The 16,842-nt window shown below is 37.6% G+C and overlaps 2 protein-coding genes across 2 annotated transcripts in view; both read left to right on the top strand.

Moving 5' to 3' along the window:
- The first annotated feature begins 2,666 nt into the window (after positions 1 to 2,666).
- LOC107556057 (motor neuron and pancreas homeobox protein 1-like) lies at positions 2,667 to 5,030 on the top strand. The gene is made up of 3 exons (XM_016239048.1): positions 2,667 to 3,165; positions 4,388 to 4,548; positions 4,722 to 5,030. Exons 1-3 carry the CDS (start codon positions 2,667 to 2,669, stop codon positions 5,028 to 5,030), a joined length of 969 nt encoding a protein of 322 aa, XP_016094534.1.
- Positions 5,031 to 6,151: 1,121 nt separating this feature from the next.
- Positions 6,152 to 16,842, top strand: part of LOC107556056 (limb region 1 protein homolog) — a 25,761-nt gene continuing 15,070 nt past the window's right edge. Inside the window, exons 1-9 of the mRNA XM_016239047.1 lie at positions 6,152 to 6,191; positions 7,415 to 7,454; positions 7,756 to 7,895; positions 8,644 to 8,747; positions 14,572 to 14,698; positions 14,805 to 14,873; positions 15,555 to 15,619; positions 15,715 to 15,793; positions 16,488 to 16,501. Coding sequence (XP_016094533.1) covers positions 6,152 to 6,191; positions 7,415 to 7,454; positions 7,756 to 7,895; positions 8,644 to 8,747; positions 14,572 to 14,698; positions 14,805 to 14,873; positions 15,555 to 15,619; positions 15,715 to 15,793; positions 16,488 to 16,501 — 678 coding nt within the window. The remainder of the gene's footprint in view (positions 6,192 to 7,414; positions 7,455 to 7,755; positions 7,896 to 8,643; positions 8,748 to 14,571; positions 14,699 to 14,804; positions 14,874 to 15,554; positions 15,620 to 15,714; positions 15,794 to 16,487; positions 16,502 to 16,842) is intronic.

Here is a 16,842-nt window from a genome sequence, read left to right as displayed (position 1 = left end):
GAAAAAGAGCCATAAATCTTTCTGATGCAGGTCCACGGCTGCATATTTCACTGCATATGCTTTCATAGAAATATGCATGCGATCCCTTAATGAAATTAAAACTGGGAAGCGGACAAAGCGGCCCATGTGTTTAGAGACACAAGAGCATTTGGGATGAACGTTGCAGACTTCAAACTAGAAGAATTCCCGATAGATCTAAACATAACTCTTATTTATACGTTTATTGTTGCGCTGTAAATCACATAAAACATTATTTTAGTATTCCAGTGTCGTCCAAATAGCCTACATATGGGTCACACTTTACAGTATATAGCCTACTGTGCAGTGATAATTGTAATGTTGTTAGCAATCACGCGTGCGGCTTAGTGATTTCTATTACAGAATTGGTCACTGTATCATTAGTGCACCCTGTTCTTCTTCTTCTTTCGGCCCGTGACTTGTTGATTTCCCCCGAGCAAATAAACGCATGCATGCGACCAGTCTCTGGAGAGTGGTTAGCTGATGAATTGAGGAAAACTAATCCGCTTTATTGGTAGACAGGTTAAGGGCAACAGCGTGTCAATAATTCTCTCCCTGACCTCTTCCTCCATTAGCTTAAAGAGGCTTATAAGAGGACCAGACCCCTTAGACACGGACCCTCCACATCCCCATCCCTCCATGTGCCCAGCTGCTTGAAGAAACGAATCATTTCTATTTAAAGAGCGCGAGATCCAACGTTTACCGAAGACACTTGAAAACATGTCAATATATTTTTTCCTTTATATTTACTCAAAATAACAAAGGTCTTATTTTTTTTGCCCATGATTATGCCGAATAAATACTACATGTTCGTTCTAATGGACTATGTTATAATCATAAATTTGTAGCTGTTTTGATAAAGGCGACAGAAAAATTTTATAATCAATTATTTTATTTTATATTATTTTTAATATACCTTAATATATAATAATTTTACAGATGCAAAGTTGCTAAAATATGTCAACATCTAGAGTAGTGAAAGCCCACAGACTCATTTAACTGTTAATCGCGTAATATTTTTTTCTCTGGGTTTATAATATAGGATAAAGACCGGCGCTGTCACACGGAAAAGCTGTCACAACACAAGGTCTAGCCTATTTCTCATAAAGTCAAAAAAAGTCCACATGTTTTCTCTAGCAGTAGTTTTGTATGCGTTTCAAACGCCTTAAAACAATCCTCTCAAATGAAATTAAGTTTGTGAATTTTATCCTCCAGAGTAAAATTCCGATATCATCATTTGTTAGCTAAACAAATTGTACAATAAATATTCAGGAAGGGGTATATAAGCATATTTTTCATAAATGTTAGGTCGGTGCATTTTTAGGGGTGTGGATGGGGGCAAGTTGTTTCATGTGTTTTACATAGGCTATTGGAAATGTATACAATTTATTTATTTAAATAGCCTACGGTAGGCCTATCTGTTGCTCAAAACACTTGCTTGATAATTTGTACATATTTTCATTAATTGTTTTATGTTTCATCATTATTTTACTCCTTACATTTTTGCTGAAACACTTACCAAAACGTCAAAACTATTTACTGCAATGCAAAAAAGTGGAGCGATTAAGGTCTCCCCTGGTGTCCGAGTGAGAACAGTCTTTCCACGAATTTGTCCTCTTAAATATTCAGAACTCAAAGTATATTTTTAATCTCAAATGCGTATATGCCACTTAGATAATTCATATATAATCATCAAATAAAAAAATGCCATAGTCTTTGCGTTGCCAGTAGAGCGATGGTTGGCTTCTTTTTCAAACATAGACATAGCCTAGATACTGTATAAACATATGGTGTAGTTTGACTAACACTTACCGGTTTTAGACAATCAGTTAGTCATCTTCGTTCAATCAGTCCTATTTTTTGCATCAACATGTCGAAAACGCTCGTAAAATGAAATCATGATGATAACTCGTCTTATTATAGAACAGACTGAAACACTGCATTCCTCTTTTTAAGCGTATAAATAATTTCATAGTATTTTAATCGTTGCACTTTAATAGGCTAGTGAGGACACTTTCTTCATACACTAATGCAGAATATCTATAAAATCTACAAATCTGTACTTAATTAAGGCTATCAGTAAAGTGTGTGTGTGTTGTGTGTTAGCTGTTGAAAACATTTTTTTTTCTGTTTCTCCAGCACCTTCCACGAATTACAAATATTTTTGAGGACTACCCTCTTAAAAATAAAGGTTCTTCACGATGCCATAGAAGAACCTTTTTGTCTAAATGGTTCCATAAAGAACCTTTAACATCTGGAGAACCTTTCTGTTTCACAAAAGCTTCTTTGTGGCGAAAGAAGGTTCTTCAGATTATAAAAAGGTAAGAAAGAGATGGTTCTTTAAAGAACCTTTGACTGAATTGTTCTTCATGGAACCAAAAATGGTTCTTCTATGGCATCGTTTGAAGAACCTTTTGAAGCACCTTTATTTGTAAGAGTGTAGGCTATAGAAGAAATCACTGTCCAATCGGATATCCACAAGGATGACGTGAATGACCAAGCCACACCCTCTCGGGCAGCAGTGGACAAGTGGACTTCTGGCTTGCACACCTTGGCCAAGATCATAACTTTAAGGAGAGCAACGGTGACATAGTGACAGCCTTTTAAAGTTGCGACCGACGCGTTCATCTGTTTGTGAGGTGGGCCAGATGGAGAAATCTAAAAACTTTCGCATCGACGCGCTTCTGGCTGTCGATCCGCCAAAAGTGCAGAGCTCGCCGCTGGCGCTGGTCACCTCCCTGCCCACCTCTTCCGTATCATCCTCCTCCGAAAGTGTCCAGGCGTCGGAGTTGAACTCGAACTCCGAGGCACTTCGAACCGAGACTCCGTCGCCCCCCAGGATATCGTCTTGCGGGTTGATTCCCAAACCGGGTTTCTTAAACTCTCTCCATTCAGGCATGTTAGGACTACACCCTCAGAGCAGCACCGGGATCCCCCCTCAGGCTCTCTACGGTCATCCAATGTACACATATTCAGCAGCAGCGCTGGGTCAGCACCCGGCACTGTCCTACTCATATCCGCACGGGTCGCACCACCATCATCATCCCAGTGACCCCCTCAAACTCACCGCCAGCTCCTTTCAGCTCGATCACTGGCTGAGGGTCTCAACTGCGGGGATGCTGCTGCCTAAAATGGCAGATTTCAATGGTGAGTTGCATCTGAAATGCATGTGGCTAAATAAATAACATTATTATTATTATACATTTTATTCTAATTTTTGTGGCCATGTTATTATGTAGGCTATACAGGTATAGGCTATGATAAACTTGTTATTTTTATATGCCTGGTTATTCTGTATTCTTCAATCATATTTTATCAATTATTTTAAACGCTGTTTATTTTCAACACGTGCCCTACTACTGTTTTATTAATAAAAAATCAAATCAATTTTGTTCAGAGCTACGGATCACAGCAGCCAGATATAACACGCGCGTGCAGGGTCAGTAAAGCTGTTCTTTGACTGAGACAGAACGAGCTCTCTCTTTCGGAGAGGGGCTAAAATGGCCAGATAATGGACAGAGGGAAAGTGGCGGACGAGTGTGAAAACCACAGCCTGCCAACTGTGTACACTGCGGACACTGTCTCTCTGTTCCGCTGCTCGTCTGCAGATTTTCTCAAACCTCTCCCAAACAAATCAGATAGGGTGGAAATGTTACCAGATGTACTGACAATGCCGTGGCACATAGAGGCTATGTGTGACTGGGAATTGCTTTTGAGGGTTTTAAGAATGAGCGCTTTTATCATTTCTTGCCGTGCCATTTACACGGTGTGTTAAAATCGATTGCGCATATTGTGCATTAATGCTGTAATGCCTTCTGTAACATGGCTGGCCTATAGGCTGTTAAAATTTAAATATGTGAAAAACAGCAACTACATTTCCACTGTCCTTGCCACTCTCAAAAATAAGCTTTTAACCGTGCGGTATGCCTACTATATGTTCATCAAATAACATTCTTATCCAAAGTTTTTTTTCTGCTTAAGAAAATGATTCATGTTACATTAGCCTAGGCTACTATACACACACACACACACACACACACACACACACACACATATATATATATATATATATGTGTGTGTGTGTGTGTGTGTGTGTGTATATATATATAATGTAATTTTTTTTGGTGGGGGGTCTGCTTTAAAAGTTTGTAATTTTCTCAGGAATTGGAGAACAAAAAATATTTGTATCTATGTAGAACTTCAAAGGTTTCAAAATGTAAAAACACATTTGTGGTACTCACTGGAGTCTTTATTTAGCTTATTTTGGAATCGAACTGCAATCTTTATTTTGATAATAAAAATGTTGTGAAAAAAATCAATTGTTGCTGTGTCGTACACAATATACACGCTCTGTTGCTCAATTCTGCAGGCCAGGCGCAGTCAAACTTACTCGGGAAGTGCAGAAGACCAAGAACCGCGTTCACAAGCCAGCAGCTCCTTGAACTTGAGCACCAGTTTAAGCTGAATAAATATCTATCGAGACCAAAACGCTTTGAAGTGGCCACATCATTAATGCTAACAGAGACACAGGTAAACCGGCGACCTTTTTTTACATTTAAAAATGTCTAAATTCGTTTGTTGAACATTAATAGGCTAATAGTAATAATACGATTAATTTAAATATTACAGTTAGTAAGGTCAAATAATATTCGATTGCTCTGAATTATTTATGAATGAGACATATGTCATGTTTATATTTCCAGGTGAAAATCTGGTTTCAGAACAGGCGCATGAAATGGAAGCGCAGTAAAAAGGCTAAAGAGCAAGCCGCTCAGGAGGCCGAGAAGCAAAAAGGTAAAGGAAGCCAGGACAAAATGGACGGACTGGAGAAGGACTACCAGAAGGTAGATTCAGTGAAAAGCAACAGAAAACGGGACTTTAGGGACAGTGACGACGAAGGAGATAATTACATGCTGAATTCATCTGATTGTTCCTCCGATGATGAGCGAACCAATGCCAGTGATATCAGTCCACAACCACGAGACTTCGTTTCCAAAAAGACACTTACATAAGCGAAGTATGTGATTAGCATGTGTTATCATCTTGCAGTCATTATGGAAATGCTGAGAAGGACGCCCACATGAGCTGTTTGTATACTTACAACCACTGATACTTCTCCGTAAGGTGAAGCCTGATGTTATGGTTGCAGAGCATGTGGTCAAATTGCATTACACGATCAAGCAAAACAGATGAGTAGGCCTATCACTATCAGTAATAACTCACTGAGATGTTCCTATTCGATATACTGAAGAGTTCATTTCTAAACTCAAGTGGGATGGGGGGAAAAAAATCAACCAGAACCATGTGATCTGTTTATTTTTTTATACAATGTAGGCTATTTATAACGAAATCGCTTTTAAAATGCATGTCAATTATTGTTTAGGTTTATCAGTTACGCTCTGTGAATAAAATTATTGTTTTTTAATTTCGGTGGGGTCTTTTCAATTTGTAACGACGCTGAACTCGAATATTCCATGACAAACGTGAAGGAAAAACCCTCGACAAGAAACAGGCTGGATGTGAAGCGGTCTGTTGTCGGTGGCATGGTCGGGCTCGTGGGAATCGCTGTTTAGAGCTCTCATATCCGTGCAAATGTGCGAGTAAGCATACTGGAATATGGCAAAAAAAATTCTCACCACTGCAGCAATGGGCAGCCAACAACAATGAACCTTTGAGACAAAGCCCATCCATCACCAGAGCACATCACAGGGGCTATTTTAAATGTCTTTTATATTTATGTTAGATTAGATTGACCTTTTAGCACTTTTTTAGACACTTCATGTTATATCTAGCCAGAAGTCTGTTTCTGTCATGTTCACAGAGTAATGATGAAAATGAGCCTGCCGTATTAGCTGAACTAGAGACATAGAACTTGTACTTAGGAAGGACATGAAAAGAAAATGATAAAGAAAGAAGGATGCTAGATTACTCTACAGCAAGACTATTTTAATGGTCTTTTCTGCAATCTAATTGAGGTCTATTTCGCATAAGTGCATTTCCTCCTTTATTAATAACGACATGCTTTATTGGGTAATAAACCCAGAGATCCATCTGGTCTTTGCCAAGGAGCTTCTTCGAATCAATTAGAGGACATTTAAATATAATCACTATCCACTCCTATCAGTCCAGGGCCATGACAGCTATCTACTCGGACACTGAATGTGATCTGAAAGGTTCTTTGTTTTTCACGTTAAGCCATATTCTCAGTGGAAAATAATCATTTAGTCCAAAACACATTTAGCATAATAAGCTGTGGATTTTGCTGAATTAACTCTCTACAATGAACTCCCCTTTCATAACTCTAAAACAGAGTTTACCAGCCCTACAATGTGACTAAGCGATGCATGCAGAAACTAAAAATCAAGGCTAATGAATTAACCTCGGATTACTCTTGGGTTCTAAAATGCTAGTGGGGTAGTCAAACAAGAGGACAGCATTTTTACCAGAAACCAGAATTTCCTAGAGGGGCAAATGAACAAAATATTACTCAAATGTTGAAATGGGTTCAGTTTAATGCAGCTATAACATATTAAGATTAATGTTATGAGACCATCTAAGCTTCAATTATCCAAAAATACTCTTGGACAACAGTAAACAATGATTTAATCAAATACACAATTAATCTGGCGTTGACCAGGTGGTAGTCAATTTAGGAAACATTAGTTACTGATTTAACTAAGGTCTAATTTACTCTACCTGTACGTTTACCCAGCTGCATAAGTGCAAAGAACCCATTCTTATCAGTGCTACTACCACCCTCTAACGATCAGGAAAGAAAACCACACACTAGTGAGCAGGGTGGGAGACCGTGAATGGTGAGACAAAACATATATATTGACACACTAGACCACACACAAGCAATTTTAGATGGATGACAGCACATCTGGTCTCAGGATGTCCCGCACATCTTGTCATTTTAAAAACTTGCACTGACAAATAAATATTTAAGCGATAATGTAAGAAATGTTATAACTAATTAAGTCTATTTCTCTTTCTTTTTTCATTTACTTTATACTGCCAGTGTGAACATTGCTTCTGAAACAACACTAATTTCTAAATAGCGATCACACTTTTGCCTTACATGATTACAAAATATAGATTTATGCCTTCAATAAATTCATTATGAATATTAATATGCTTGATTGTTTCAAGTAGCTTTTAGTTAAATGAAGACAGATCATGCTTTAGACTTATTAAAACATCTGTCATGTTTCTGTGACCTCTGTGTTGCAAATTCACAGTAAAGAAATGAAACGCTGACTGTCACTTCTGATAAAGATTGTCAGAGCATCACAGCACTAAGCACTAAGAACATAATCTCTATCAAAAACAAAATTACTTTAAATCTGTGTCTGGTTTATTGGTTTATTTTATGTTTTTTTTCTTATGCCAACAGATGATCAGGAAGATGAGGATGCCATTGTCAACAGAATATCGTGAGTTGTTTGATACTGACCGTATCTGGCATGATAACAAGTGCTGTTTTTTTATAGTTCATTTAAAGGATCCAGGTATATACAACTTAATATCAAAGAATCCTTAGTTTAACATTTTCTTATCAAATCTTCCACTGTACCTTGAGTTGTAGTCACTTGTATTTTCTTAATGTAACCCCATATTGTTACATCATTACCTTAAATGTGAAAATAAAACGGATTCAAAATCATTCATAATAATGTACAAGAATTATTACCATGCTTTTCACTAACTTTTTACTTTGTTTCTGCCTTTTCTCAGGATGTACCTGTGTACATTCACACTGGCAGTGTCTGGAGGAGCTGTCCTTCTCTTACCATTTTCTATAATCAGTTATGAGATTGTGCTCTCTCTACCAAAAAACTACTACATACAGTGGCTCAATGGATCACTCATTCATGGTCAGTATCACACCTTTTTTTTATTTTAATATAATATGTGCTACTTAATAAGTAGTTTTGCATAAGGTTGTACCTATTGTCTGTCATGCATTAGGTGACATTCACAGACTGTTGCAGAAATAAATGCTGCTTGTGTTCTGCTAACGGTTTACTTTGTTCTTCTAAAAACACAATATGTTATTTGTCCTTACCTTTGGATACTTTTAATCAAAATTACAAAGTTTAATTTGTGTGTTTCATAGAAAGTGTTTATTAAATGATTTGTGCATTGAACAATGCATACAGTATGTTGCTGAGGCCATACACCTGACTACTCCTGACTCGTTATAATAATTTCAAAACAACTCGAAGTATTTTTCTCCTTAGCTTCAGTCATCTCCACAAGGTGGTGTCATGTGTCTGTTTTTTGTGCAGATGGTTTCTCTGTTAACCTGAGCTTCTGAGAGCAGTTTTTTTGGGTTGTTTTAGATGAGAATGTTTGGGGTTTTGAAAAAAATGAAGACTAGAAGTTTGATTCTTGAACTTTTTTTTAATTAATTTGTTTTGGAGGAAAAATCTGTGGAATCGATTTAAATGTGTCAAACCATACCAACTATAATCAAATTAGACAAAATGTTTAATGAACAAGGGATGTTTTTTTTTTTATCCAATTGCTGTTATTATGTTAAATGATATGGATCAAGTCAAGTAGTTGAGCTTAAAGTTGAAATGAAACGAAAGTTGAATGAACTGATTTGTCTTTCTTCAGGCCTGTGGAACCTGGTGTCCCTTTTCTCAAATCTCTGTCTCTTTGTGCTGATGCCTTTTGCCTACTTCTTCCTGGAGTCTGAGGGCTTCGCCGGTTCGAAAAAGGTATGTGGCCATGTGTGTTTGTGTGTTTTCTGCAAGCTTGAGGCTTTGTGATTATATTATGTACACATAAAGTTCAAGGACACTTAAGATGCTAAAGACATTTTTACACATTTGTACAAACCAATACTCCCAGCACACCTAGGTTTGTGCACTTACTCAGCCTCGCTTGGCCAAACACACACATGCACACACGGTTTTATGTGTGACCCTTTTGATTTCAGCCACTCCCCCACCCTAAAAAGATAAAAGTTCAAAAGCTGAGCGGTCTTAATTCTACAGCTCATTCAACCTTATGTCATTAGTTACTCAAAGAAGGGCTGTCACCGGTGCTCATAGAGACCATAAACCAGCAAACACACACCGTCACAATAATGAAAATTAAAGGGTGGGAGGGAATGCATCAAATTGCCCTCTGTCTTACTCTCATCACAGTTTGAAGTCGCTCCTGGTTTATGTCCCTTCTGGCAAAGCTACATAAAGATTAGTTGCTACTGTAGTTTATGAGGGCTGCACTCATTTGTACGGGAGCAAGGCGTACTGCTTCATTTTGTCTCATTTGCACCATGACTGTTTCTGACCATTGATCAACCAGAAACACAGGAGAGAGGGAAGCACTGCTTTATGTTGGCCTACACGTCTCAGAGGCATAGCAAATGTGTGTGCGCATCTGTAGCAAAAAGACAGGAAATGATCAGAAACTGCCGCTTGTATGAAAGCCCCCTGCTGATACAGGGAAGGGTTAAGTCGTCAACCGTAGAAGCCCATAAAAGCAAGATTTCATGTTTTCTTTTTAAGTATAAAGTCAAATGGCCTGCTTGTGCCAGTCTCCATGTTAGATGGTTAAACGGGGACATGTGTATATATATATGGCAAATTACATTCAGTAACTGGAGGAAATGAAAGTGGCTAGTTTGTTAAAAGCTTGTGAGAGCTGTAGCTGGTGCGTTTTATGGGGCAGTGTTTGTATTAGTACTTCATCAAATGTAATAAACAAAACCAAAAATATCTGTCGGGAAGGAAAGTGTGTGACAAAATTGCTTTCTCTCTCTTATGCTCACCAAGGCTACATTTATTCAATCAAAAATATAGTAAAAACATTAATATTGTTAAATATTTCTACAATTTAAAATAGCTGTTTTCTATTTGAATATATTTTATAATATTCAGTTTATTTTCATATAATATTTGAATGCATTTTAAATGTAACACATTCCTGTGATGCAAAGCTGAATGTTCAGCAGTCATTACTCCAGTCTTCAGTGTCACATGATCCATCAGAAATTATTCTAATATGCTGATTTGCTACTCAAGAAACATTTCTTATTATCAGTTTTGAAGACAGTTGTGCTTAGTAGTTTTTTTTTTGTGGAAACCATGATACACAATCATTAAAAAAAAAAATAAAGAACCGAAACAAATTAATACTTTTTTTCAACAGGGATGCATTACATTTGAACATTTTATAATGTTGCAAAAGATTTCTGTTTGAAATAAATGCTTTTCTTTAGAATTTTCTATTCATGAAAGAATCCTGAAAAAAATCATCAGCTGCTGCTCTGGATGCTTCAACGGTTTTCAACATTGATAATAAAGCATATCAAATAACAAATCAGCATAGTAGAATGATTTCTGGAGGATCATGTAATCATGTGAAGGATCTGAAGAAGAGTGTAAAAAATGAGCTTTGCCATCATATGAATTAATTTCATTTTAAATTATATTAAAATAGAAAACAGTTATTTTTAATAGTCAAAATATTTCACAACATTACTATTTTTGATCAAATAAATGCAGCCTTGGTGAGCATAAGAGACGTCTTTCAAAAACATTAAAAATCTTAATTACTCCGAACCTTTGAATACACACACAAAGCTTGTAAGGGTGCTCTGGATTAACAGATATGTGTAGCCTGGACCTGCAATTCAGATTTTGTCCAACAGGTGGCAGGATTATGATTTCAGTAAGAAAGAACCTGATTCCCCAGTCAGTATATCATTAAAAAAATCAAATGAGGAGCTCCTAAAAGCCTCCTAATTCTCTATGAGGCACATGGAGATAGCACTAGTAAAATCTATTGGTTATTATCATTATGCAAATGGACATCACCTAACCGATTCCTTAGGAATGACATGAACCTTGAACATGCTAAAAATGATCACCTCTCTCTCTCTCTCTCTCTCTCTCTCTCTCTCTCTCTGTGTGTGTGTGTGTGTTTGGCAGTCTCTTTCTTTGTAGTCTGTCCACAATAGGGCTGATATTTATTTTTGAGATGTGATTCTCGCTCCCAGGCTTTGCTTGCTAAGGCCATGACACTGCGTATTTACTTTGCCTGCGCACCATTCTATACCCGTTTCTATGACAACATATGAGTTTCTCTATTTTGATGGAAAAGGCGCAACACTGGATTGGGTAATAGCCTCCATATTCAAGCCTTAGAAAGCATGAATATTTGTATGTATTGAGATGTTTCTTGCAAGGTTTGCTTTAATGCAAATGAATGTGTGTGCACTGTTCACTGCCATCAGCACTGTGCCATACTGTTCTGGGAAGAGAGGGATGTGTTAATTTGACTATCGCAGTGGATGTGTATTAGTACTTTTAACAACACACTGAAAAATGATTGCCTGTTTGCCGTTTCAGTTTATTTCAGAATCATTTCTTATTTTTATCACTCTTTTAAACAATTTCTTGGCTTTTAACATCTTGCTGTTTGTGCTCTTGACAAACCCCAGATTAGTTCAGAAGCTGTTCTCATAGGTCTTATTTGTTAGACACCTCATTCTAACAAGAAAAAAGATGGTGACACTGTAGGAAGAGGGATATAAAAAAAAAGAAACGCACACACAAACTTCAAAAGTACTGAAGTGCCTTCCTTAAGTCATATATCCTGTTTTCTCTAACGTATTTAATGTATTAGTCAGAATGGCACATCAATGGCTTGTGTGTGTGTGTGTTGGTACACAGTGATTCATGTCCCCTGCATGTTCTGCACTCTGTTTTGTGTCTCTGACACTGCTTTCAGTGTAGCAGGCTTAAAGAGAAGGTAATAATACTGTTCATGCTAAGCCTTTATTGATGAGAGTTAGTAGTTCATGGAGGAGAAATCATAGTGGACAAAGGAAATACGCTGCATGTTTGTGAACATTTTTGTTGTTTTGTGTACAAGATCAGAGATGCGTCTTAAGAATTGTGCTTGTTGAAACTGCAGTAAGACTTTTTAGTGGTCCCACTTTATATTAAGTGGCCCTAATACCGGTGTACTTACATAGTAACTAGATGTGTATATAGTATGTAACCACAGTGTAAGTACACATTGGTACATAGTATCTACAGCTGTAATGTTTGTGTAACTACACACATGTAACAACCCACTGAATGGTATGTGTAAATACAAATGTGTAACAGGACATTGGTAACATCACTTTTTGGTAAAGAAAGTGTTACACTTTATATTAAGTAGACAATTAATATGGATTTACCATGTAATTACTTTGATGTTACACAGCAGCGGCCAGTAAGTTAGGCTTTACATATAAATTGTGGTTGGTGTCCAGAATGTTACACTTTATATTAAGTGGACAGTTCCTGAGGAGTTACCATGTAAGTACACTGGTATTACAGTGGTGCACCAACTTGAGATCCAACTCCTCCCACTTTACATATCCCTAAACCTACCCATCTCCACCCCTTGGATCAAATTGTTCCAATTACTCTTATACATATTGTTGTTACAAAATGTAGTTATATATGTCCTGTTACACATTTGTACTTACACAAACCATTCAGAGGGTTGTTACATGCGTGTAGTTACACAAACATTACAGCTGTAGATACTATGTACCAATGTGTACTTACACTGTGGTTACATACTACGTACACATCTAGTTACTATGTAAGTACACAGTTATTAGGGCCACTTAATATAAAGTGGGACCTCTTCTTTTTTTCTTTGGGAAAAGCTCTATTTTTGTTTTCCTTCTTCAGATTGAGATGCACTAAACATTAATAACATTTAAAAGATGTCTTTATTATATTCTATTTGTTATATTGTTATGCAGACAGTCATTTGGAGAATGAGAGCGAGAGAGAGAGAGAGAGAGAGAGAGAGAGCAGTTTGTGACCCTGACGCTGAGTGAGGTTGTGTAAGGTCAGGGAGAGCCCTCTTAGGGTGAATCAGACTAGCAAAACATGCATAAATGCAAACACTTGCTTTTCCAACTATCTACTGTATATCTCTTGGATATATCTTGGAAGTCAACCTGATATTAGCAGCTGTCCGATTAGAGTATACTGCAGTGTGTGCGTGTGTGTGTGTGTGAGAGAGAGAGAGCGAGAGTGTGTGTGTGTGTGTGTGAGGAAAGGACTAGATGCTGAATATTTTAGAGTTACTATATTAAGCAGTGCTCACATTTAGATGGGCAAGAGAAGAAGAGCTCAAGACTTTTCTGGCTTTTCTGCCACGTCTCTCTCTCCGTCTTAGAGACAGGAATGGTAATAAATCACTTTTAAAACTCTTCTCTTGCTTCCAAATACATTGAGAGGTCTGTACTAGTTTTTGTTTTGTTTTTTGCTGACTTTGTGTTATTTATGAACACTTTATTCTTTAAAAGATGCTAAATCACAGTCCAAATATCGAAAGGTTCAAAGTCCATTGAGGGAAGTCTGATATGAGGCAGATGTTGTTCATCAGGAAGTCACTTGGAGGTGCTCTAGATTCTTAATATCAAGAAGGGCTATTAAATTCTGCTCATATACAAAGTGCCTTAAGGATTGAGACAGACATGTATAGGAATCAGGGAATGTAGACACTTGAAAATGTGTGGAACAGACAGTTGGGTTTGAGGTGAAGGGAAATAATCTTAATGGTCAGATGTGTCATTTCTGGATTTATTTACTGCTTATAAATGTTGTACATGCTTGCATCTCAGTTTGTCACTTGTATCCACTGTCATTGGGAATGATGGACGTGTAAGCTACCATTCAAATGTTTGAGATTGGTAAGATTTTTTTGAACGAAGTCTCTAATGTTCACCAAGGCTGCTTTTATATGCTCAAAAATACAGGGAAATATTAATATAGTGTATTAGTACAATTTAAAAAAAGTTTTCTATTTTAATGTATTTTAAATGTAATTTATTCCAGTAATGGCAAATCTGAATTTTCAGCAGCCATTACTCCAGTCTTCAGTGTCACATGATCCTCACTTAGTCATTTTAATATGCTAATTTGCTGTTCAAGAAACATTTCTAATTATTTTTAATGTTGAAAACAAGTCATGTTGCTTCCATGATACATTTAATGCATCATTGCTGAATAAAAGTATTAATTCCCACCCCCACCACCGTCATCAATATGTAGGTTCGGGGGAATGAGTAAATCAGAAGTGGAGTTAAATGCCACGCATAAGGCACTTACTGACCGAGAAAAAAACTCCTAATAGTTTCCAGATGAGCCTCTGGTGTTAATCTCAGACAGTAGCAGCCACCTTTTTCATTTTAGCCGCAAACTCTGACCGGACATGGTAATAACTGTTTATATAAGTGTATGTGTGTGTGTGTATGTCAGTGAATGAGAGAGAGGAAGGTCATTAGTTTCTTTGCGCATCTGGTGACCTATTGTTGTGTGTGCGTTTTGTGTAGGGAAGGGGGCTTGACATTGAGTCAGTGTAATAGGGAAGTCCTGGGGCTTCCAGAGCTAAATTTCCAATTAGAGCCTCATTTACACCTGCTAATCTGTGTGTGTGTGTGTGTGTGTTTGTGAATCACTCTTGGCCACAGTCATAAGTTAGCTTGAAAACTTTAAAGAGGGTGTTTGTTGGTTTCAGGGCATAAAGGCTCGAGTGCTGGAGACATTTGTCATGCTCTTTCTGCTGGGTCTCCTCATCCTGGGCATTGTATGGGTGGCGTCCGCTCTCATTGACAATGATGACGCCAGCATGGAATCGCTCTACGGTATGTCTCTTAACCCTCCTCCTGCAGTTGTGGATGCATGCATGTGATATAATCAGTTATGTATTGATCTGTGGTTTACGGTGCCTGTCACGTTCTCTTGTTCTAGATTTATGGGAGTTTTATCTGCCATACCTCTATTCCTGCATCTCTCTGATGGGAGGCCTGTTGCTGCTCAGTAAGTTCATATGAAACCGTGCTGTCAGTGCACAATCACTTTTGTATTTAGCCCTTAGTGGACACTGTAACTTCCAGTGCAGTGAAGAGTATGAAAATTGTGAGGAAAATTAAGCACTGTCTTATGAATACCTTGAAGTTGGACAGTTTTTAAAGAAATAGTCATGTCTGTCTTTGGAGAGCAAGTGTTACTACAATTTGCTGTTTTGAGACTAACCTTCTCTTCAGCTGGTTGAGCAGCAGCCTGTTAGGGCTTTAGGACTGGGTGATATTTTGAAAATTGCATACAATTAAATCGATTCATTCCTTTTTTTGTTCATATAGTGAAAAACAGTGTGGAAAACATAACTAGATTTTGCTTTTGAATACTTTCATGAATCTCATTGGCAGCAGTAGCTGTTTTGTTGAAAGGATTCCTATAATTAAAATGGCTTAAAATATATTTTCCAGAGCAAATAGATGTGTCAAAGTGGCATACACATTAAAACGCTAAAATATTAATAAATAATATCAACCACCCCTGCTGTCCCTCACAATGCCTTTTTACTTGTTTTAGCCACTGCTACTGAACAGAAGTTAAATAAATTTGAACTAGTTCAATGGTTGCATTCCTACTCTTGCTTTAGAAAAGCATAAATGAGCATGTGTGTGTTTAAAACAGCTTCTTGTCTCATCTCATCAGTGTGTACTCCAGTAGGACTGTCACGCATGTTCACAGTGATGGGCCAGTTACTAGTTAAACCAACAGTAAGTACTATTACTCTGTATGTGTATGCATTTGGTAAAGATCCACCCTATCATTCTCCCTCACACCATTTGGCTCTCTTTCCCTGTCTGTATAGATTTTAGAGGATCTCGATGAGCAGATTTATTGTATACAGCTGCAGGAAGAGGCCTTGGAGCGTAGACTCAATGGTGAGTGTTTTTGTTTTTTGCATGATGGGCAAATGCAAGGTTTATTGCCTGTTTGTATTATTTTCTGTATTACCTGAATGGCAGCGGATTATTTGCATCTGTAACCTCTAGCATTTATTCTGCTACAAATCTGCCATTGTTTTGGTGATGTTTTAAGAAATGCAGAGTATCACTTTAATTGGGTGCTTTCTTACATTTTTGACAAAGCATGAATTCATCACAGTTATAAATAGTGGTGTTTTTGGTTTATTTTTAGTAAAAAAAAAAAAAAAAAGAGAGAGAGAAATTTGTTCTAATAGAATTATGTCCCCTGTTGACCCACGCTCTCATGTTTTTCTCACTTTCTTTAACTACCTCCCTTACCCCTCCTGTATCTGAGAAATCATACCCATGTGCTCCAGTGCTTCCTATACATTTTGTAGTTAAGTAACTGGTGAAACATCATTAAAAATATACTTTAAAGTTTTCTCATACTCACATATTTTAGCTGACTTCTATTCCCATGCACAAACATCCACACAATGCAGGAAGTGTTGATGTTTAAAGCCAAACTAGACTTTTGCTTCAACTCAAGCACACAACAGAGTGTACAGATGCCAGTCAACATGGAACATGTGCTTTTCTATTGAATTCACGGAGGTAAGCTAGATCTTAACTGATAGTAGCCAGTTGCTCAAATCCCATGGATGAATTTCAATAGCCTCTCATTTGGTTGTTTGGTTCTGTAGTGTTGGCACCAAAGGCGGATTTGCTTTGAACACCTGATAAAATAATTGTAATCTGTTTTAACGATTTTCGCTTCTTTATGATTGCCGTTTGATGTGAACCGCATTGACAGTCACTGTGATCGGGTGACAAAAGGCCACTAGGGATGTGGAATGTCTCTGAGTTATAGGAAGGTCTCGCTCAGGCGTTAAGGAGAGAACGAAGTTACCTTATCAGGAATTTAAGGAATTTTCGTTCTTTTCTTCTTTCACCCCCTAAATGCAAAACCTGAGGTGAAGTTGGGGGGGGGGGGGGGGGGGTCAAAGGGAAACGGCCCACTTTGCTTTCTT

This window comes from Sinocyclocheilus grahami, unplaced genomic scaffold (assembly GCF_001515645.1).
Source record: "Sinocyclocheilus grahami isolate Dianchi unplaced genomic scaffold, SAMN03320097.WGS_v1.1 scaffold554.1, whole genome shotgun sequence".
Classification (NCBI taxonomy): Eukaryota; Metazoa; Chordata; class Actinopteri; order Cypriniformes; family Cyprinidae; genus Sinocyclocheilus; species Sinocyclocheilus grahami.
The sequence above is the reverse complement of the archived record's forward strand: the minus strand, read 5'-3'. Positions and strand labels throughout refer to the sequence as shown.